Below are 23,002 nucleotides of genomic sequence, written 5' to 3' on the forward strand. Positions count from 1 at the left end.
ACACAAAACTGGCATCTCAGCCCCGTTCAACATATCATTTAACAACGTTTTGCCCACAATTAACGCCGTACCAATATAACGACAGCAATTGAATTGTTATATGATCTAATACTCATAAACCATAATCGTTCATTTATGACGCTCTGGGCTTGTACGCCTATGTAAACTTGGCCTGTGTGGTCTGATGACTGACCCGGTAGCCTACTTGCAATAAATTAATTGCAAAATGACCTAAAATAGGCAAGGCTTTTGTTTTGTCAAATCAGACTTCAGTAGGAAGGCCAAAGAATGAAACTGATGAAGGTGAGGGGGTAAGGAATAGTTTTGGGATAGGCCTAAATAATTCAACTTCAGTATTCAATTCAGAGAGGGTGGTGTCAAAACTTATTATAGCCTATATATTATATATTAACTTATTTGTTGATTGGTAGTCATGAAATTTAGACAGAAATGTAAATGTAGGCTAATTGATTACTGGTTCCTGGGAGCGGTGCAGACAGTGCAGACGGAGGGCCAGCAGCAGCACGCAGCGGGTCAGCTGAGTGGGAAGTGACCGACAGAGAGGATGCTGCGGCCTGCCATGCATCATTTATTTATCCGGGGCGGATCGGACAGGACAGGATAGGCTGCTCCGGGATATGGCGGCGCCGCTCGCACATTTCGACGACCAGTGGCCGGATGTGAGCGACCTGACCATGGTTTCGGACCGGGGGATCCCCCAAAAAGGCCTGGTAACCCAAAGAGCCGAGCGGGGAGCGGAGGTCCTGGAGGATGATCTGCCCGAGCTGCACAACGGCAGCTTTTCCGCGGGGGGACCGGGCGGTTTCAGGTCAATGGAGGACCTGGTGAACGATTTCGACGAGAAGTTGTCCGTGTGCTTCCTAAATTACACCGGCGAAACGGACAGCATCGCTCCTGTGAGTCTGATCGCCGAGGACTCGCTGCTGGAGAAGGACGAGTGAGTGTTTCTGTTCAGTGTTCAGTGTTAGCCTGTCTGCTCGGTACACGGTGACGGGACCGGGCGGCACTTACCACAATGTGATCATGTATCAGATAGCAGCGTCAGCGGCAACATACAGTATATGCTTATACTGCAAACTGCAGCATGCCATTGACGGTTTGTAGTGACAGGTCGCATTTTAGGGACCATTCCTGAAAGATGCTACTAGGCCTCTCTATGTGGCATTTATCATGACAGTGCCTGCTTAATATCTGTAAGGCAGCTTAATGCAGTTACATGGCTGTACGGAGTGCTGCTCATCTTCCCCAGTAGATCTGGATTATGCTCAGGAAGAGGCTCGGTGTGACTGTAAAGGTTCAGGAAGGACAGGCTGGATTATTATTTAAGATGTGATGGTCCTTGTGAGGCTCCCTAACTACTGTCACCCGCACTAGAGAGCCATACAGAGCTCTACATAGGTAACTGACCCCCCCCCCCGGCACACACACACACACACACACACACACACACACACACATCAAAAGCATTTACTCCAGCTGATATTCATTTTTCTAGGGTACAGATTGAGCCATCTCTTGTCATGTATCTGGTAATAATTACATTACATTACAATTTCATCTTGTTCCCTTTAAAGATACAACCCAGATTTATTTTACTCTAATGTAATAACGAATTTGTAGACAAAGTTGTTACAGTTTCAAAAGGCATTAAAAATTACACAGTCCTTTTCATCAACAGCTTAGACTATGGGGTTCAGAGTGAAGAAAAGTCTCCAACTCAGTAAATCACTATGTAAACAAAGCCATTAGTTGTGTGACAGTGTTTCCACAGGAGGCGCTATCCTGCAACTATCCAGTGGGCTTTAGTGATATCCTCAAATCTCCTCTAAAATAGGTTAGTGCAGCAGTGGCTTTATCCACAGCGCTGGGGATTATGGGAGTGTGCCATACTTTTCACCTACTGATCAAAATGGTTTAATCTGATTGGGATATTTCTGTGGATATGACTTTAAAAAATATTTCTGTGGTTTTCTTCTCATAAGCAGTCACCACCAGTGTCTTGGGCACATACATAAGGCTATAGTTTTTAAGACAGAGGATATAGTTTGTTATGATGATAGTTCAGCAGAATTTTGCACTCTGCACTGAAATGTTGTTTTTACTAGAAACCCACACCACATTTATTAAAAGCAGGACATTTATTTAGATTCAGGTATCAGAAGTTGGAAAAGACCTGATTTGTGTCCTTTCATTTCACCCCACAGGATCTGGACCGCCTTAACGGACAACTATGGAAACGTGATGGCGGTGGACTGGAAACGGTCTCGAACGCGCTCCCTCCACATCCCCATGTTCAACCTGGAAGAGAAACCGGTGCGTTAGACTCCACCCCTCCCTTCTCTGCCCCATATATTTTTTTCATTTACCCCCCCTATCCAACCCCTCATCTCTCTCCCTCCCCCGCCTTTTCCGTTTATCCCACAAATCTCAAATATTCATTGTGCCAGGGTTTAGGGTTTTTGATTAAATTCCCTCCCCCACCCCACCCCCACCCCCCTCGTTGGCAGAGAGCGAGTGATGTAACGACGGAGCTGTCGGACGACGAGGAGCTGAGGGAGCAGCTGGACATGCACTCCATCATCGTCTCCTGCCTCAGCGAGGAGCCACTTTTCACAGCGGAGCAGGTAAGCTGGACCGGCGTCAACCTGCGTCTTTAGTATGCAATCACAGTGTGAGTGTCAAGGCTGCGGGGACAGAGGAGCAGAGCTGGAAGCTGAATCCCATCTGTGTTTCAGACAGATTTATTGACTGGGCTGATGTTCACTGGGTTTGGTTTGAGTGTTACTATCTGTGTGTGTGTGTGTGTGTGTGTGTGTGTTTGTGTGTGTGTGTGTGTGTGTGTTTGTGTGTGTGTGTGTGTGTGTGTGTGTGTTTATCTGGGTTGGGGCCATTCATGAATTGAATTGAGAATGCATGGTCAATTCCAATTCAAATCCTGGAATTGGAATTGGAATGTCACCCAGCTCTAAGGAAACAGAATTAGAATTGAATTGGAATGACAGGAAACAGAATTGAATTCCATGCAATTCCACTTCTAAGAGAGCATGTCTTGACTTGCTAAACATTTTGAATCAAACATCATGAATCAAATAAAAAACAAGTTAAACAAATTAAATACATTCAGTCATACTGTATGTGTTACGATTACATGTTATGCATCAAATATCACCTGAAAGGAACCTTTAACATTTTATGATATTCCGTATTGATAATATATAACACTATGTGTAATCTCAGATATGAGGTAAGAAAAAACAAAAAAACACATGGAATTTCACAGAATTTCACTGAACTAAATTCAACTTTCTGAAATGCCAATTCAATTCCAATTCTGTTTCCTGAAGGTTTTTTCAAATTCCAATTCCAGTTCCTCAGCTGAATTGGAATTGCTGAGTTCATTCATGAATTGACCCTCAACCCTGGTGTTTTTGCTGTGTGTTGCTGCAGGTCATCGAGGAGATAGAGGAGATGATGCAGGACTCTCCTGACATGGAGGCGCAGCAGAACCCGTCTCAGTCGGACCTCTCCATGCTCTCACTGGACATCCAGCGCTCCAGCACCAGCCACAGCTACGAGGACAGTGAGTGTCCAATGAACAGGGCCGATTGTCTGTGTGTATTAAATTAGATTGTCTGTATTAAATATTATGCGTGTGTGTGTGTGTGTGTGTGTGTGTTTTCCGTCCAGGGGTGAGGACCATGAGCGTGGCAGAGCTGAACGAGCGGCTGGAGGAGACGGAGACGGCGATTCGGAGGTTCTCCGAGGAGCTGATCCAGCAGCTGGCTCTCAGGGACGAGCTGGACTTCGAGAAGGAGGTGAAGAACAGCTTCATCTCGGTGCTCATCGATGTGCAGAACCGGCAGAAGGAGCAGCGGGAGTTGCTGAAGAAGAAGAAGAAGCTGAAGAGCGGAGCCGGCAGCTCGCAGAGCCGCGTGGAGAAGACGCTTGGATCAGTCAGTACTTTGTTTTTTTGGCATTAGAGTTTTAAGGAATCATTAAAATCCTCCTTCTTGATCTCCTTTCATGTCACTGTTTGTTTACTATAATAGATTATTGAGTCATTATGATGGTGATATTGTTTTGTGCTATATATTCAACATTTTATTCTATATATAGCTGCATTTTCCACTATTTCCTACTCTATTCAACAGGTTTTATTCTATATATAGCTATATTTCCCACTATTTTCTACTCTATTCAACATGTTTTATTCTATATGTAGCTATATTTCCCACTATTTTCTACTCTATTCAACAGGTTTTATTCTATATATAGCTACTGTATATTTCCCAGTATTTTCTACTCTATTCAACAGGTTTTATTCTATATTTCTTCTTCTCCCTTTTCAAGCCTATAATCTTTCTTATACACTGTTCACTGCATTTCTTGCAAAACTGACCCATCAATTTATTTAGATGTTTTAGTTTCTAATATGTATTCCTGCATGTTTCCTCATCTTCCATCTTTGTTCACCTCTCCTCTCCTCTTTCTCTGCTTTACCTCCTGTCTGCTCAGCGCTTCAGCATGGAGGGACTCTCCACTGTCATTCAAAATGGCTTCCGGCAAACTTTTGGGAGTGGGTGCAGTGAAAGACAGGTTACTTTCTATTTCTCTCTCTCCTTCTATTTCCTTTACTGAAAAAAGTTTGCTGTCACTCAGATGGGAACGTCTCCCTTTTCTTGTAACAGCAACACGCCACTTAAGCGTCTTATTCTCAACTTTACCTTTCTTTTCAAAATAGATACCTAACCGGATCTGCCAATAAGAGATACAAGAAGTCTAATCACATTCATTGTTTTTCTCCATCATGCCGCAGATATTCTCTCCTTTTAATTTCTATCTTTCATTTCTTTTTCTTTTTTTCCCGATGTCTTACAGTATTTGACCACGGTCATCCCTTATGAGAAAAAAGGACATCCTCCTTCGATTGAAGACCTCCAGATCCTGACCAAGAGTGAGTCTCATCATCTGTATTTATTGACTGTTTGAAACATAGTTGCTGAATCAATACCACAGAGCGATCCGTTCATTCCTCTGTGCCTCCTGCCTTGCAGTTCTACAAGCGATGAGGGACGACAGCGACAAGGTGCCCAGTCTCTTAACAGACTACATTCTCAAAGGTGAACCATCCTCTATTGTAGAATTAGGCGGTTTGATATGTTGACAGTATCTCTAGACTGTAATACATGCTTCATAGAAACCACAGGATCAATAACCAATCAATTGTTCCATTTCACCAGTGATTGGGGCCGTAGCTGATGACCTGAACTTAATGCTTCCAGTTAATAGCCAAGAACATTTGCACTGTATCTTCTGTCTGCCCTTTCTCTCACATGCCGGCTGTTTTTCATTCTTTTATGCTTTCTTTCTCTGCTTTCCACTTTTTCTATCCGGCCTAATTCATTGCTGCTAGCTCTGGTGTGAGAGCAGCGGATGGAGAGGTTTGTGACAAATTCACACGTGATGTTGCGCTGTGTGGTGTTGTCGCTCACACCGGGAGAGCGCCCCCCTGTTGACCGCCGAACTGTGGTGCTCATCTCACCCTGACCCGTCCTTCTCACCTCCTCTCCTCTCCCACTGTGGCACAGCGGCTGGTTGCAGCATGATAGATCCTCCTTTGTGTCTAGACGAACCCTCACTGACGATGACTCACTGACACACTCACATCCTGGTACACTCCGTTTACAGAGTGACACTTAGCCTTTTCTATCATCATTAGGATGAATAGCAGCTAGCCAGTAATGCCAGACTGCATTGTGCTGTTCTCATGCTCGATGTCCTACAGTTTTCCCAAATGGCCTCTCCAGCTCCCCTTAATGTAATTTAACAAGCACTCCTCCTTCACAAGCCTTGCCAAGTGTTTCTCCTTCAAATCACCCAACCTGCTTCTGTAATTGTTCATATATGGTTCAGTGTGTTTTCATTTTTATATACTCAGTAGTCTAGAAATGATGGATATAATTTGATCAAATTCAGATGTCTGCCAGATGTTGTTTTCTTTTGTGTTACCTCTTCTTCGCAGTCTTTATAATTTTTACTGACATTACCTCATGCTGAAGCCTGATCCCTGGTCAGTTGTAGTTATGAGTTCTTCTAATATTCGTCTGTGGTTTTATTGCAGTGCTTTGCCCAACGTAGACCAGAGGGGATGGTGCCTAACGCTCTGGAGAGGCTTCAGATAGTGGGGGCTGTTTACCATGGCAACAACCAAGATGAAGAGGACTCACTGTATTTTTTTTGCAGACATAAGCACACTTAATTTATTCCTGCATGTTTGTACCTCAAGTTGCGCCTTTTTTGTGTTCTATGCTTCATTTAGTTGTATTTATTTTGTGTTGAGCATGGTGATTTTGCAATCCTAGTGTATTCCTGTGCATTTTAACTGTTTAACTATTGTTTCAGTGTTTTTTATTTTCTTGCACTGTGAAACACAGTATCCTGAAATGATAAATCGTAAGAAATATACTCAGATATAGAAATATAGGCGCTACAGTATTTGGAAATTGTGAGCCTTGCTAACTAGTTAGAAGAGCAACAAACCAACCAAGGAGGCTGAAATACATTATGAACATTGTGCGTTTAGTCACAAGACATGAGCTCAGCAGCTGCTATAATAGAGTTGAAAAGCAGCTTTTGAAGCATTGTGTCTCTATCTAACACTAAAGACTATATAATTCAACACAACCTCCCATGTAGCTGTAGACAAAGTGTACTGTGTGCTTTCCTGTTTTATGGTCATCTTAGCAGTACACCACACACAACAACATTATTATTCCATGGAAGAGAAAGTGTTTACGGCCGAGGTGATGTAGTCCGGACTGAGACAGCTTAGCACTGATACTAACAAACTAACTAACTATGCATTTGAGTGAATATTGAAATGAAATATGACCCATGCACTGTCTGCTTCTGAGACACAGACTGGACTCTGAATCAGAGACTCTAGTGTAGACCTGCCTGCTGTGCACAGGGCAACGAACACAACCAATGGGCATTATTAGAATATATTTCTATATACAAGTCAAGCTGCCTTTGCCTTTGCCTGAACTTTTGTACATTGTAAATGACTTATTTTCAATGAATGTTATATTACTGATCTACGTATCTGCTTCATTATTAATTTATTTTGTAAATATTTTATTTCAAATATATTGATAAAATTACATTTAAAAAAAACTCCTCTTTGTCTTTGAGTTGTTTGTTCATGAGAATAATATGAAATGTGTATAGTTATTTCATCCACTATTTATAGGAATTTGCAAGCAATAGGTGGCAGTCGAGCTATTTTGACTATCTGACTCGCTCATGTTTGGAAATGGGCGTTTTCACTGCGTCACTTTAGTTTCTGTGTTGTTTGGCTGTGAAATATGTTTATTCAGTAAGACAGGATGACACTGAAGAATCAAATGTGGGATCATCAGCAGACATTTTTAGAGAGCCATCAAGTCTCTCTGTGCAGACAGAGGTCACTGAAACATCTCTCTAGTCAAGACTCCTCCCACAGGAAAGATGAAACAAAAACAAACCCTACGTTCACACAACCCTGTTGAGTCATTATGTAAGACTCTGCCACGTGTCAACTGTGCCTCCTCTAGCTTACTGAGGAGAACCAGATGCAGACTCTGGGAGAAATCCCAAAACATCCAACCTCTGGTTTACAGCCGTCACCATCAACAACAACAGGCTCTGAAGACCGGCCAGGAACACAGGAGAGGTTCAGTTCACGTTCAATCAGCAGACAACTATGAACTGTGTGCAGGTGGAATTAATGGAGCTTAAGTGGATAATCATTTGCCAACTGTCTGTAGTAATTCTCTCCTAAGTGGCACCAACAGTTGCACATACATGATAATGGTTTGAATTAGTCAAATACAGTTCATGTGGGTTATGAGAGGGAATCTGAGTAATGTCATACTTTAGGGAAGACACAAAACATTCCTGCCTTTGAGATAAAAACAAATGCAGCATATAGACACATAGACATATAGTGCCTCTCCTGAACTTCACTGGTAACCTGAAAACATATGGAACCCAAGTCATGCTTGTCTGAACAGTGTTAAACATCGCACAACCCTGTTCGCCATCCATCTCTCATCAGCATTTCCAAAGGAACAAACAGCTGTTAAACATCTGTAAAACATTTGTTCTCTCTGAGATAAGATTTCCTCATTCAGCTCTGCGCCGCCACTCCAGCCGTGTAAAACAAAAACACAGCCGTCTGAGTCTGGCCAACCCTCAGAGCTACAAAGGGCTTTCGTGGCGCACCATTGCTAAACCAAAACACTTGTTTATACTGTGGATTTACTACCAGCAGTAAAGCGGTTCTCTGAGCATTATGGATACTAGAGGGGTCAGCTTGATGTTTTGCCTTCTCCTGCTGGCACACGGCACACTCCAGCAGAACGTCTCCAAGAAAAGAAATGGCAAGAAAGGTAAGAGGCATGTTTACTTGACACTGGAGAAGAAAACTGTCATCACTTGTTAAATCTCTGAATACCTTCTACAGAATAACACTACTGAGGTGCCATCAAAGTTAATCAATAACAGACTGAATGTGTTATGGCTCTGAAAATATGGTGGGTTTTTTTCTTTTTACTTTAACAGACGCTGCAACTAATGCTGCAATTGAGGAGCTGAAGAAACAGATCAATGACATTGTGCTAGAGCTGAATTTGCTGAAAGAGCAGCAAGCCTTACAAACAGGTACTGTACCTGCAGAGAATGAACACATAAGTTCACTTTAAATGTGGACTTGTTGCATGTGTTGCACAACTGATGTGTTGCATCATGTATGTGTTACACAATTTCTTCTGTTGTGATGCCCAAAACTGCGTCACAACAGAAGAAACCGCCAAGAAATCTTTAACATACACCTTTGTATGTGTAGTCCCACAGCTGATCACTATTCCACTAATGTATTTTTCACTACACTCCAAACAGTATGCTGTGTGGGATGGGGAAGGTCAGGATGGGGCGGGGGACTTCACCTCACCTCATGGCTGTGATTCATTAGTCAGGGATAACAGCATGGAAGTGGTGGAACATCAGTTAGTGATGGAGAGCAGAAAGGACAGCACTGACTTCTCCCCACCCTCCCTTCAGTTTGCTTGAGAGGCACCAAGATCCTGGGCAAGTGTTTCCTCGCCGACCCGGTGAAGAAGACCTACCACGCGGCCAGTGACGACTGCATCGCCAAGGGGGGCAGCCTGAGCACCCCTCTGAACGGGGACGAGAACGACCAGCTCTACAGCTACGTGCGGCAGAGCGTCGGCCCCGAGGAGCACATCTGGCTGGGCATCAACGACATGGTGACCGACGGCCAGTGGGTCGACCAGTCCGGGTCCGCCGTGCGCTTCAAGAACTGGGAGACGGAGATCACCCTGCAGCCGGACGGGGGGCGGGGCCAGAACTGTGCCATCCTCTCCACCACAGCCAATGGGAAGTGGTTTGATGAGAGCTGCCGCGCGGTGAAGGCCTCCGTCTGCGAGTTCAACATCGTCTAGGGGCCACAAACTGTCTTGCTCTCCTTCTAAATCTCTGACATTTACACCATTCTGTGCTGATTAATATTCATATGGACAGTGGATGCTGCTTGCAGAGCATTTGAATGCTATCAGGTATATGTGCAAGGCCTTGAGGAAGTGTGTGCTGCATTTTTCTTAGCCTTTAGCTCACTGTTTCTTGTCCAAGCCATTCAGGTGTCAAAAACAGAATGAATCGTGTGACTGCATAAGCTAAAACCATTGGTAGGTAATATTTTACATACAAACCGATGTATTCTGATAAAGTGATAAAGTGTTTCAGTAGGTTTGTGCTATCAGCAGTGTTCCAGCCTACTATTCAATTTAGAGGAAAACACTAATGGATGGCTTGTATTTAGTAGCCTATATGTATATTTTTTTATTTTCTAACAATGTTCCAAATATCTGCTGATCCGTTCAATAAAAACTTTTTTTTACTGAATAGCAATCATATATTTGCTTTTTCAATGGCATAGAGCTGTGTGTCCTCAGTTAACTCTATCACTTCATCTTCTTGTTTATGTCAAACAGTTTCTTGAGAGAAAAAATCCTTTGCCTTTATATGACTATTTTGTTCATCAAAGGGAAAAACGTTTGGCTATCAAAAACATACTCATTAGCTTAATACACAAAGACATGGCTGTAAGCTGTTCAGCTGTGTTCAGTGAAGATAATGATCAATAAAAAAACAACCTTTTACTTTCAAGTTCTGGGTTGCTTTCCTTTTCCCAGTTATTTCCCAGGGCCAGTGGGATTAACAGTTCATCAGCAGCCAATGTGTCTCTCCAAAACAAGACCTAAAAACCCTGGATCAAGTGTTTCATATAATTTTTATCTGCTCTGGCCTGTAAAATAGCTCTGGTTGTCTCCTCTGAGGGTGGACATTCATTTTAAGCTACTTTATATGTGTGACGTGTTTCCAGAACTTTATATTCAAAGAAATGGTAATCATTAAGGCCAAGAGAAAGGCCAGGACCTGCAAGACTAAGACCATGACAGTTTTTTGTTTTGTTTTATTACATTCTGTTTTGTATTTTATGCAGGTTTCATGTCAGTTAGGTCAGCTGAACTATTGCTGTAGACGGTGGAACTTATTGGATATGGTGTTTTGGTTTAGCATAAGCTCAAAAAGTGAAATGTATTATAGTAAAACCTAAAAGGACAAGAGACATACATATAATTTACCAAGGTAAACAAATATGATGCATATAGACTCATTAGCATAAAATATTTAATCTTAAAACATTCACAAATGCAATATAGATTTGTCATTAAGTCCTAAGTGGGGCAAGATTTGTAGGTTGTTGACATCTCCTCCCCTAAAACCTTTCCGGTTTTCCTTTACTTTACTTTTTCTTTTGAATTTAATGTTGAGCCTCCTGTAATGGTCCTAATTCGACAAAACATCTGTGCTGGGAAGCCCAATAACCATAATCTGCTCTCACCCATGCTTTTTTCCAACATCTAAAACTGGTTTCTACATTGGTACTCGCCCTAGTTCAGTAGCCCAAGGGATAGTTGCATCAGACCCTGAGCATTGGTAAATGGACAAATCTGCTCTCGCACCATGTCTTCTGCCCACTGCCTCCACTGACTACTGATTTCTGCAAAGGTGTGTTTGAGAGTGAATGCCCTGATCTCAGTCCCTTTAACACTGTCAGTCTGTTAAGCCTTTATGGAACATATTGTGTCTGTCTGTATGGCTCCTAACCAACACAGCTTAACATTTAAAAGGTTTTTGCACTAACAACAAACAAAAGGGACATTTAGTTCTTCTGGAAGGAATATGGATTTACTTTAAACTTTCAACTGACAGTGCCGTATGTCTCCCTCTACAGTTCATTTTCTGAACTGTATGAAGCAAGAACATCTACCAGTGTGGCTTCACAGACAAATCCACCCACTTTCTGACTAACAGAAACCACAGTACAGATATAATTACAAACAGATTAGCTAAGTATGCACCATTTATTCTGTGTATTTCTTTATCATATGAGTTTGACTGAGAAATCTGATTTTTTTTTCCCTCAAAGGAGGCCTATGACTTTGTATGGCATCTTCTGGGTCGGCCTGATGTGGAAATCAATGCTCTATATAGAAATTATTAATATCCAGTAACTATTTGACAGTGTTGTATTTTGTAATTAAATGCAAGGTACAGAACATGACCTGATGGTGATATCATCCTTTTAGATAAACTCAACAGACATGGAGCTAAGTTCCTCACAGGAATTATTTCCTATTTATGAAAATATCCCATCCAGGAAATCTACAAACTGTGAAAACATGAAAGTCACACAAAGTCTTAGTTTACATGACTGTAACTTGGTAAAGACACATTTATTCCATGAGTTCTTACAGCAGTTTGTTGATCCGAACAGAATGAGTTAAGCGAGGACACTGTTTTAAAATATAGCGCTCACACAGCCTCTCTTTTATCTACCTGTAATTATTGAGACAGTCATCCCAACAAACATATTGACATTTCTTTGTGAGATGTAACGATTCCTCCTTGCATGCACACTGCCTGCACATACAGTATACATGTATTTTTATTCCATATCATTGCAAAAGACAAAAGCACTCAACTTTTTTCTGCCCTGGTTGGAAACAACTGAGAAGCTGCATTACACCTGCATGTAAGGAAATGAGGGAATGTAGCAATAAGACCATCATGGAGTTGGAAGAGCAAGTTGTCCAGGTAAAAATGCATGGACAGTAGCATTAATACTAATACTATTACCAATACTACTACTAACAAAACACTATATACACCTTCAACTCTCAATACAAAATAATCCAATTTGCAGCTGAGCAGAACAGTATAAGTTAAGCTATGTACAATGTCTTTAATAAACTGTGGGTGTCTGTAAGGCACATTTGGTTGTTTAATGATAAAAATGAAAATATTTCTTAGACAAGGACATGTAAACAACACACACATTCGAAATATACACACGGTGTTCGTTTTGTACAGACATCCATGGTATGTTCTGTACAAAAGTAACACCATATATACAAGATAACTAAAATGAAAGACATTCATTAATTAAAAGCAACATAAAGTCTAAATAAAATATTTGGCATAGAGAGGACAGTGAAGTACTGCTATCAAAACTAAAGTGTCTTCATCTAAGATCAAATGAGGTAACTAACTATGGGCAGGTTTGAACAGGTTTGTTTTTGGGTGTCTGGCTTTGGTGCAAAACTAAAACCGAAAAGAAAAAGAAGGCTTTTTGTACATCTGAACTGCAGGTAATCACATAGTCACATAGACGCCAGGGAGTGGATATTACAGAGTTCAAGCTGGTCAAGCGAAGAAGGCGAAGGCTGAATCCAATCTTCCCCTCTCCTCAGTCCCCTCCCTCTGGCTCCATCCTCTGTCCCAGCGCTGAGCTCCCCGTAACGTCCGGACAGTGTTCCTCCTCACTCTGGACCTCAGTGTGGTAAACCTCATTGTCCACCATGGATCGGCCTTGGCTCGGAGGCCTGTCGGGAACCGGAGGAGCCTGTTGGGACGGGGGCACGAACGGCTGGTAAACGCCAACTGCCAGGTCATCGGCGCCAGCGTCCGTGGAGACTGGTGGTTTGTGCGGTTCCGTCGGCCCCGTGAAGGACCGGTAGGTGTCCACCTCTCCGTAGACGCCCATCTCCTCCCCCCGTCTCAGCAGGTGTGTGTAGACCAGCGTGTCCTCGATGGAGGCGTAGACATGGGACTCGTTGTCTTCACGTGATTTGGGGAAGCCGTTGTGCCCCGGCAGGAAGCTGGTGCCATTGGGATTGTAGATGGACACCTGATGATTCAGCTTTTTCTTCTTCTTCCTGCTTGACAGGTGTGTGAGAGTGAGACCAAGACAAAGTTCAGTAAAACATAATGTAATCTAATGTATCCAGGTACCGATGCCAGGATTTCTCTTTCTTCTCACTAGTCATTTATTCTACAATACTTTAGTGAAAATGTTTTGAATGAGGTAAAAGGCATCCTTATGGGCATGGATAAAAAACACAATATCAAGCAGACGCACTCACCTGATCACCACACACACCACTCCCAGCACAATGAGAAAAATGGCCAACAGAGCAGCGACCACACTCAGGATGATAGTCAGCATCAAGTCTAGTTTACAACACACACAGACAAAATTCTCCATTGAAACATTTTGGTCCTATACTAAATAAGTCTGCAATCTGAGTAATGTCACTGTTTGAAGTTTGATGTCATATATCATTCCCCAAGAAAAAGGACAATTTTAAGCCCTGAAATAAACAAATATTGCTGAACATTCCATAGTTCACAGAAAGACTGAGAGGCAGAAGATGTTCATGGTGGATAAATGACAAGGAACAAGCAACCCTGCAAGTGAGTTATCTCTTACTCTTGTTCTTCTGCAAGGTGATCTTGGTGATCACGCTGAAGTTTCCTCTTTCGGGCATACAGTTGGACATGTTGAGGTAGAAGCTCTCGGAGACGATGATCTCATCGTCGGCCCCCTCGTCCTCCCTGCGGCTGTACATCTCCTCCTGGGATCCCAGGGTCTGCACCCTGATGTTGGTGTGGCGGTTGCTGCACTTGGGCTGGTTTCGGCTGGGGAACATCAAGTGGGCCTCCATCTTGTCCGGCACAAAGACGATCCAGGACACCGTGGAATAGGACTTCATTCCTGCCGGCCAACCAGGAGTAGCCAAACGGACAGGAACGCCTTTCTTTGGAGATACGCTGAATATGTAGTTCTCTGAATGTGCATTAGAAAGAAGGGAAACGGAAATTAAGTAAAACCTTAGTTATGTATTCATTTATGATGCATGACTCAAAATACATCAACAATTTAAAGCAATATTCCACTAAGTTTTAACATGGGGGTTATTTGGCACTTGACCGCCATGAAAACCAGAATATAAACTACTCACCAAGATCGGATGCAGCTGGACGAGTTTGCAGCGTACTTCCAATTCATTTGAATGAGCCACGAAAATAACCTGAAAACTGACATTTAACACGTCGGTGAACAGATTCAACAACAGATCCCGCTTTTAAGACAACACAGCAGTCCGTTGTCATTTTGCATTTCTATTCTTGGTTTACACTAAAATTTGCATTTAAAAATAAAAGCAAATCCGTCTCCAACACAGGAGTTATCTCTCCTAAATGGTATCCCTCCGCTATGTTCTCTTCTATCTATAAAAATGCTATTTGGCGAAATTATGTTCTAAAATGTTGGACCCACAGTCCATTGAAAATCACAGTAGGGGGATCTGTTGTTGAATCTGTTCACGAACATGTTAAATGTCAGTTTTCAGGCTATTTTCATGGCCTCATTCAAATGAATGGGAAGTAAAAATCAGAACGCTACAAACTCGTCCAGCTGCATCCGATCTTGGTGAGTAGTTTATATTCTGGTTTTCATGGTGGTCAAGAGCCAAATAACCCCCATGTTAAAACTAAATGGAGCTTTAAGCTGCTTGTTACCTCTGATCTCTTCCCTCAAACTGGCAGTTAGCACTGGCTGAGGCCGTAGCGCTTTATTCCCCACACTGGAGGCAGTGACAGACACGTTGGTGTGGATTTGGACCTTCTGGATGGCTCCCTGAGGACAAAAGTGTCCGAAAGCAGTGCCGTCCCCCTCGGCCACTTTGAGAATGATGCTGTCGTTACACGGCTGCCCAGGTAGGGACCGCTTGAGGGTGCCAGTGGGAGACCGCAACTCCACAGTGCCGTGCGGAGGAGGACGGAGGGTCCAGGTCACGCTGCTCAGGGGGGCGGGGAGGCAGCTGGGCAGCGCAGGCACAGCCAGCAGGACGGGGGCCTTCGGGCAGTCTTTGAGTTTTTGACATTCTGGATAAATGTGAACGATTACGAGACATAACAAGAGGTCATTTACGACCTGAGGGGTGCAGTATGTGAGACTGAATTTCTAATTTCAAACGAGCTACAGCAATCAGCATGAATTGGTGAAAAGGGATGAATGAAACATGGTCATTTCGTGCTGACTACGGCATATTTAAGTCAATGGAAACACATAATAAATTAGGATGAGACGTGACTGGTGAACCACACAATGAGGTTAGTGACTTGGTGAGCCGCATTATAAATCAGGGTTCCCACACACACTTGGACATCAAATTCAAGGATGTTCAATAGGTCTTGTTTGGTGAAATTCAAAGACTCAAAATTGGCATGTTTTGGGGCAAGACATGACATTGATCAAAATTAGACATCATGCGTGTATATGTATGTGTATGTGTACATATATATACAGTATATATGCTTAATTAAATACTTTGTATTATTATACTCTTTTTTTCTTATTATTTTTAATTTTTTTGCCTTTACTATTGTTGTACTTCACCGTGTTCTGTCAATAAGTAATACCTAGGAGGACGATCTCAAAATTTTTCTGATATCGATTCCCGTGGACTATGTACTACAGTTATACATTTACCAGTTAACTAACCCAGCCTAACTATGTAAATGTTCTCACTGACGTATTATAGATGTTTTATAGATAACAGGCCAAACAATGTTGTACTATTGATAGTTGGACAATCACATATACAACATTTTCAAGTCTGAGAGGGGGAATGGGGAAGGGGAACGATAGCAGCCAAAGTCACATATGAATGAATCAATAAAAAAAAAATTAGACATCATGGAGGCCCCACTTTTTACTGACGATCTTGTCAAGTCAAGAAATCCTGATTAAATCATTAATTTTAAAACTGAACAAAGCTGCTGTATAAGTGCAAATCTCCAACATGAGGTTTTCCTCAGGATGTGAAGCATTGATCCTAGGATGGGGAAAGGTCCAAAAACTTTCATGGCCTTATTTCATTTTCCTCAAATTCAAAAACTTTCAAGGATTTTCAGGGCCTGTGGATACCCTGGTGAATACCTGGGGCTATATGACTGAAAGCAGGAGTTACCTATGACTCTTCTGCCGATGACCTGCACGTCTTCAGGCAGGCAGTCCTGGAATGACAGCTGAGTAACGCTGTCTGACGGAAGAGCGATCTTCCCCTGGGTGGCGGAGTTCATTTTCATCTCACAGTCGGAGCCCGGTCTCATCTTCTCAATGTAAAGAGAGAGACCCTTCTCTTTCTTCAGGTCCACGCTACACAGCACTACATCAAACATCACAAAAACAGATGAGCATTTATTCTCCCTCTCTCTCCCACTCTCACATGATTCCCCTTGGTTCAAGGAAGTGTTTTTGGTAATGTGCCATTGCATTCATGACTCAATGATGTGGCAATCTCAGAGCTCCCCTACGTTAAGACATGATGGCTCAGATAAACGAAATGAGGCCCACTTTACGGACCATTTCATCATTACTCACCAAACTCCAAGTATGGCTCATCCTAAGCCGAGTCAAAAAAGAGGGAAAATCCTATCATAGCCTTGGCTGACAAACTTGCACATCCTTGTTGTAATGTGACTTGGGAAACAATGTGGAAAACCTGATATAATCCATATATTGGATTACACACATGCTGTAACACGTTAACAAAACATTGTTCACCTTTCAAACTAGAAGGCCCTTGGAGTGTGTAAACCTCCACCAACGCTGAACAATTCTCCAACTTGCTGCTACACCCAAAGACATCAATCCTATCACTTCAATTTTAGGTTTAGGTTTGATTGATTTCTTGACACTGAAAACATAACTTTAAGATTTGGAATCAAGTCTCTATCTCCGTTAGTTTTATAGTTGTGGCTAAAAAATCATCTAATGGCGGGAATCCCAGATCCGGATCACTACCAAAACCAAATCAATTGTTTGTTGGCCCCAAGGCCTATCTGTCCACCAAATTTAATATGTTTTTTGAGATATCCTGATGACAGACAGACAGACAAACAAACTAACAGCGGTGAAAACATAACCTCCTTGGCAGAGGTAAAAAGAGAACAGCAAAATATCACCGATGCCAAACTGTACCACAAAGTGCACATGGTATACAAACCTGGGGAACTTGTCCTAGCAGCAGAGACCTTGAAGTTTAGGGAGAGTCCGGGAGAATCCGCGCGCCTCCTGTCCATCTCACAGTTCTTCAGGGTCAGGGAGAAGTTCCCCATGATCTGGGCGGGCTGGGAGTCCGTCAGCCTCAGCACCGAGGCTCCTCTTCCTTTGCTGTAGTACTCAATTGCAGTCCTCTTCTTTAGACAACGGGGCAGCATGTGCTTTAAGAACTGAACGGCTGTGTTGTGTTTGGCCGGAACCTGAAACTCCCACTCCATCAGGTCGTCATCAGGGAAACTGTCCGGGTAGTTCGGAGAGAGCAGCTCCGAGGACGAGGTCCCCTCTGGTAAAATCAGTTTCATTTTGGCAAGGGCTGAGAGAGAAAACAAGTACACAGGACTTTCAGAAGATGTGACTTTTGTCTACAATCATCTCTACGTTCTATTCCACTTTATCACTAGTTTATCATCAGAGGTAAAAGTCTGAAAGACACATGAGAGAGAATTCATGAGAAGACGCCAAAATGACGCCATTTAAACAAACTCACATTTGATTTCCTCTCCAACGGACACATCAAACCGGGAATTCTGCAGGTTCTGCTTAGCTGGAACGTCCAGAGAAAACCTGCCATGATTCAGTACCTGAGCACTGCTGATAGTACCCGTCCTGCAGTATGTCCCAATGGCCACCTCCCCCGAGGCCTGCAGGGCCCGGAGGCTGTAGGTGTGTTTGTCTGGACAGCTCTCTGACGGATTGATCTGTCTCAGACCCGTCTTGGTGAATTCGATCTGGAACGCTTGCGGCGCAGAGGCCTTCAGGTTCCAGGTGAATATGCGGTTGAAATCCATCAAAGGAAGGGAGCCAGATTCTGTCTGGATGATATCGCCATTGCAGGACTTTGTGGTGCAAGCTGAGGACAGGAAGTATACTCGTCACACATAGCTCAAGAGTAAATTTTAAAGTAGCGTTGATGTCATGTGAAAACCTCAGTGGTGATTTTCATGTTTTAATTAAGCAATATCACACAGTACAACAGCACTCCCTCTCGTGTGATATTGCTTTTATAGAACATTTGTATAAACTATTCATCAAGTAATGGTAATTTGAGACAACAGATGATTTTTATCTGTTATTTGTCTCCGCCAACAAAAACAGTTCCCTCAGGAATTCACTACCAATGTTGCCAAGCAACAGGTAAACTGTTTCCCAACTGCAGGCTAGCTGCTACTTTGAGGTTTGCACAGACTAATTCAGCTTACTTTCTTCCCAGCTTACTTTCTTTGCTGTCGCTACTAGGTGCAAATTAAGTTAGAGTTTTGTGTAGGCCGTGTATTGGGAATATCTGGTAAGCATTTGCTTGTTGTACAACACTGTATTGTCTGCTAGAAGTGCTAATCAGCTGGTTAGTGAGCTAGCCAGCTACTCAGCTAACGTCAGATGACGCTGCTGTGATCCGCTTTTTATTTCTCCTCACAAGAAGCTCCAGGCAGCGCTTTCTCCACACAAACAAACGCTCTGTGTGAACGCAGCCTAATCAAGGTTATATTAGAACACCTGTGAAGCGGAGTGATACATACAGTAAAAAGTCCCAGTGCTGTTTCATTTCATTCATGGAATGCCTCTTGTCCAATCAAATTACTCGACCAGAACTAACTTCAGTTGAAGGGTTCCACGCTTCTCTTCAGGTGAAGGACGTTCTACCACCCTTAGTCTTATAAAACCCTTTATAAACCCATTGGTCAAGCTGAAAACAAGGCTGTTTTTCTTAGTTCCTGAAAAGACATTTTGGAGATTTTGGAGACATTTTGGAGATTTTCATTGGATATTGACGATATTTAAATTCACTGTTCACCCATTCTATATAGCGACACACCATCCCAACTAGATACGTTCATCATGTTATAATATAAGCACCCACACATCCACACCCTTCATTTGCATTCAGAGAGACGAGGAAACTCATACCTATGCTTCGCACAATTTCCACACTGAATACATCTTGCGGTCTGGGGCATTTAAACTCCAGTGAGACAGCACCGTTGTCTGTGAGCTGTACAGATGGATAACATTGTTGGGAGCGTCCCGTCCCGGAGCACACGGTGCACGTTGACCCTTTCACCCTACTGATGTTGAAGATGGTGCCACTGTCAGGGGTGACGGTCAGCTTCTGGACCCCTGGATAACACATAGGGAGCATGACAAGCTGATGAAGAGGAAAGGGAAGGATGCAGGTAAAAATAACAGTGACATCAATTCACAATGAAGGTGAAGTTAGCGGTGATAATGTCATAATTATAAATGTCATTGAAAATCACAATATACACTACCAGTCAAGAGTTTAGACACACCTAATTGAATGTATTATGTTTTTCATTCTCTTAAAGCCATTTTGATCTAAAGGCTTATGCTTAAATGCTTGAAATGTGTTTCTTAGACAAATATAAATAGTGAAGTTGATCCTATGTATGAATTTCTTTCCAAAGCCTTTGCCTTTCCATCAAGGCAAAGGGTGGCTACTTTAAAGAATCTAAAATATAAGATAAGATTGATTTGTTTAACACTTTTTTGGTCACTGTATAATTCCATTTGTGTTATTTCATAGTTTTGACGTCTTTACTATTATTCTAAAATGTGAAAAATAGTAAAAACTAAAGAAAAATGTGGTGTGTCCAAACATTTGACTAGTAGTGTAGTAAGTTTTTGTCTCAAAAAGCTTTGGAGATGTGCTTGAATTTGCTGTTGACAAAGTCAGGTATGACTATGCTTCACTCCCTCTCTGACTAACCGGACCTACATTCAGAGCACGGACTCCTGAACAAACACAGGCCTGTTCACACAGCGATTAATCCGCTAAGAAAATTTGCGTTAACTCTCTATTGTCTCACATCTCTCTCTGGCTCTGTGTCCCTCTGTCTCTGAAATGCACATGGCTCCATAAGCTTTCAGATGAAATACGACACAGCAGAGAAATCATCCCTCTCTGTGAATCTTTGACACTGGGGTTTTTGCTGAACACACACTACAAAACTGCTCAGTCAAGTCATGTACATCCATTAAACTCTGATCTGTTGCTGTTCCTGAGCCAGACTGGGACTCCAAGATGTTTCACAGTCTGTCACAGGACACTACTTCCACTTTTGTCCTGCTCTTGTTACTCAATTGTTTGTGAGTCTTGAGATTCTGTGTCAAGATAACGAATCTATTCAGACAGAACTAATCAATTCACTCACTGAATTCATTCTGAGTGCAACAATCCATCATCAGTAATGTCTTCATGTTCATAAACAAACATTGTGTTTCGGATGATGTAAAACACTTCTCAAAACCAGACCTTTAGGTTCTACCATTAGTTTTCTTTCATTTGAAACGTTTCCCAGGGCAAAACACAACACTAGGCCTGATGTTATGACTATTTAAAAACCTGGTGACAGTCAAAAACAGAAGACAATCCTTATCCTAACTGTTTATGATATTATTCATGACATTAACAGCAGACCTACCACTAACCTTTCACAGTAAATCAGACTCACCAACACCAGTTAATGAAGCTGAGACTTACCTGATACATTCAAGACGGCGAATGTAAGTAGGAAAATCTGTAGAGCGACTCTGGCTGCTGATAGGGACATGCTGCGCTACAGTTAACACTACAACATCGATCCGGAGGGAAATGAGTGGAGAGCAGCGCACATTTTTTTATCGCTCGTTGTCCGTGACCGGGACCGTCCCCTTCAAGAGCCACAGTTTTTCCGTCCTCACATGGAGATGATGAATGTTAGCCAAGGCTTCCACACTTCCTGTTTCTGTGAGTGTGTCAGCACCTCTTCCAGGTAAAGGCGTGGCTCAGTCGGCCATTTTGACAGGCAGGACATGACATACACAGTTCATTCATATGTTATAACATCCCTCACGAATAACAGCTCTAATAATCCTACAATACATTTTAGAGTGGTACTATTCAAATATCTCAAAATTGCAAAAATAAACACATCAAATAAAAAGGGTAGTAATAACAAAATAGCATGCAGCACATAATTGTCAAAAATGATATACCAAAGAAAATCATATAGATTAAAAACTGTATCATAAACTATGATAAGGCCACTATAAACTCAGCTGAATTCCACAGACACAGTAGAAGTCACTATAGGAATATTATATTAACATTATAGTGATAGGAGATAAAACAAAAATACCATAAAGTACAATAAGGTCAACATAAAGTCACAACTGAATACCGTAAGTTCCTATCGAAATAATATAGGAATATTGCAGTGATTTTTCATTGTTTACGCTTATATAGTGTGATTTTTTTGCAGAACAGGAATTAAATTAATTGTAAACCAGAGGCTATATTTGCACATAAACAGCCTCCTGTTTGATCTTCCACAATCGATTGTCTGTCATTGATTTGTGGGTAAAATGTCAATTTTTGGGCTGAATTTGTTCATTAGAAAATGTAGCCTATATCCTGGCACAATATAGGTCGTTTTTAGCCACACCTTGATTAAAGAGCCACACAGTGAAGCACTGTCTCTCAGCTCTGCAGGAGGACAGCAGTTTAGGCTGAACTGTTTGCTGAAGGTGATTAGTCAGGATGATAAAGCCCCTCCTGCCTGCATGGGCACGCCAAATAAACTGCACTGCAAGCACAGAAACGGGGATTAGCCTACAGTAGACCAATAAAAAAAATAGTAAAAAAAAATTAAAAAAAATGAATCACAGTAGCGTGTTTGAAGAGTGAAAAATGTATTACTCAGATGAGACATTATTAATTATAGCCTACAACTTCAAATAATGGTGAATCATAACGCAGATTGCACAGGCAAGTAATCCATGTGTATCTGGAAACATCCATATTACACTGAGTTGGAATATTCCAACCGATTTCTATGTTTATGATTGCGTTTTGGTAATCAGCAAGGCTGGAAGTAACTAATTACATGTACTCACGTTACTGTAATTGAGTAGTTGTTTGTGTACTTGGGGTATTTTTGGGTAAGTCAGTAATTCTTTTTTTTTTTTTTACTTAAGTCTTGTACTTCACTACACTAGATTTTTACACCAGTAATTTTACTTCTAGGCTACTTAAGTAAAATATCAGCAAAGTATTTCTACTCTTTCCACCACTGGAAATCAATGATTTGTAACATTTTGAATGTAGGCTAATCCTCGAAACCTTTAGTGCATTATACAGTGACTGACCCTTAGATGGGGAGACAGTGAGAAAGAGAGAGAGAGAGAGAGAGAGAGAGAGAGAGAGAGAGAGAGAGAGAGAGAGAGAGAGAGAGATGACTTCAGCCCCTGACATGACAGAGATAATTACTGTGAGCAGAGCGGTGAGACCAGATCAGCCTGTAGATTCACTGTGACTTCTCTCCCTCCAGACTGATTTAGACGCATCTGTGGGCCACAAGATCAATACTATAGTGTAAAGCTTTCGTCGGAGTGAAAAATGTTTATTTCTGGCTGGCTGGCTGTCCTTTGTCACGGCACGTGACTGTT

General features: G+C 42.1%; 3 protein-coding genes across 4 annotated transcripts; 2 read left to right on the forward strand and 1 right to left on the reverse strand.

Annotated features, from left to right (window-relative positions):
• The first annotated feature begins 632 nt into the window (after positions 1-632).
• On the forward strand, positions 633-7,113 carry fez2a (fasciculation and elongation protein zeta 2a). Its single transcript, XM_071901641.2, has 8 exons — positions 633-958; positions 2,226-2,334; positions 2,529-2,645; positions 3,469-3,601; positions 3,709-3,974; positions 4,900-4,975; positions 5,076-5,141; positions 6,143-7,113. Exons 1-8 carry the CDS (start codon positions 639-641, stop codon positions 6,157-6,159), a joined length of 1,104 nt encoding a protein of 367 aa, XP_071757742.2. The 5' UTR covers positions 633-638; the 3' UTR covers positions 6,160-7,113.
• A 1,119-nt stretch (positions 7,114-8,232) lies between these two features.
• On the forward strand, positions 8,233-9,972 carry clec3ba (C-type lectin domain family 3, member Ba). Its single transcript, XM_071901648.2, has 3 exons — positions 8,233-8,453; positions 8,626-8,724; positions 9,124-9,972. The coding sequence occupies exons 1-3, from the start codon at positions 8,357-8,359 to the stop codon at positions 9,522-9,524; spliced, it is 597 nt and encodes a 198-aa protein (XP_071757749.1). The 5' UTR covers positions 8,233-8,356; the 3' UTR covers positions 9,525-9,972.
• Positions 9,973-11,555: 1,583 nt separating this feature from the next.
• On the reverse strand, positions 11,556-21,284 carry cdcp1a (CUB domain containing protein 1a). Of its 2 annotated transcripts, none has more exons than XM_071901617.2 (9): positions 21,057-21,284; positions 19,463-19,672; positions 18,045-18,407; positions 17,502-17,870; positions 16,464-16,661; positions 15,010-15,375; positions 13,919-14,275; positions 13,572-13,659; positions 11,556-13,364 (listed from the first exon to the last, which is right to left on the reverse strand). In XM_071901617.2, exons 1-9 carry the CDS (start codon positions 21,124-21,126, stop codon positions 12,896-12,898), a joined length of 2,490 nt encoding a protein of 829 aa, XP_071757718.2. In that variant the 5' UTR covers positions 21,127-21,284; the 3' UTR covers positions 11,556-12,895. The 2 variants fall into 2 exon arrangements, with proteins under 2 accessions (XP_071757718.2, XP_071757717.2); XM_071901616.2 differs by having other exon boundaries at positions 11,556-13,367.
• Positions 21,285-23,002: the final 1,718 nt, after the last annotated feature.

The sequence above is a fragment of the Centroberyx gerrardi genome, chromosome 12 (assembly GCF_048128805.1).
Source record: "Centroberyx gerrardi isolate f3 chromosome 12, fCenGer3.hap1.cur.20231027, whole genome shotgun sequence".
Classification (NCBI taxonomy): Eukaryota; Metazoa; Chordata; class Actinopteri; order Beryciformes; family Berycidae; genus Centroberyx; species Centroberyx gerrardi.

Excerpts from the sequence above, each read along its gene's own strand:
- fez2a (XM_071901641.2), top strand. The coding sequence starts at position 639 with ATGGCGGCGCCGCTCGCACATTTCGACGACCAGTGGCCGGATGTGAGC. Across the intron at positions 2,335-2,528 it reads TCAACCTGGAAGAGAAACCG|AGAGCGAGTGATGTAACGAC; the intron begins GTGCGTTAGACT and ends CCTCGTTGGCAG. Across the intron at positions 3,602-3,708 it reads CAGCCACAGCTACGAGGACA|GGGTGAGGACCATGAGCGTG; the intron begins GTGAGTGTCCAA and ends TTTTCCGTCCAG.
- clec3ba (XM_071901648.2), top strand. The coding sequence starts at position 8,357 with ATGGATACTAGAGGGGTCAGCTTGATGTTTTGCCTTCTCCTGCTGGCA. Across the intron at positions 8,454-8,625 it reads GAAAAGAAATGGCAAGAAAG|ACGCTGCAACTAATGCTGCA; the intron begins GTAAGAGGCATG and ends TTACTTTAACAG. Across the intron at positions 8,725-9,123 it reads GCAGCAAGCCTTACAAACAG|TTTGCTTGAGAGGCACCAAG; the intron begins GTACTGTACCTG and ends CCCTCCCTTCAG.
- cdcp1a (XM_071901616.2), bottom strand. The coding sequence starts at position 21,126 with ATGTCCCTATCAGCAGCCAGAGTCGCTCTACAGATTTTCCTACTTACA. Across the intron at positions 17,871-18,044 it reads CGTTGGAGAGGAAATCAAAT|CCCTTGCCAAAATGAAACTG; the intron begins GTGAGTTTGTTT and ends TTTCTCTCTCAG. Across the intron at positions 16,662-17,501 it reads TGCTAGGACAAGTTCCCCAG|TGCTGTGTAGCGTGGACCTG; the intron begins GTTTGTATACCA and ends TGTTTGATGTAG.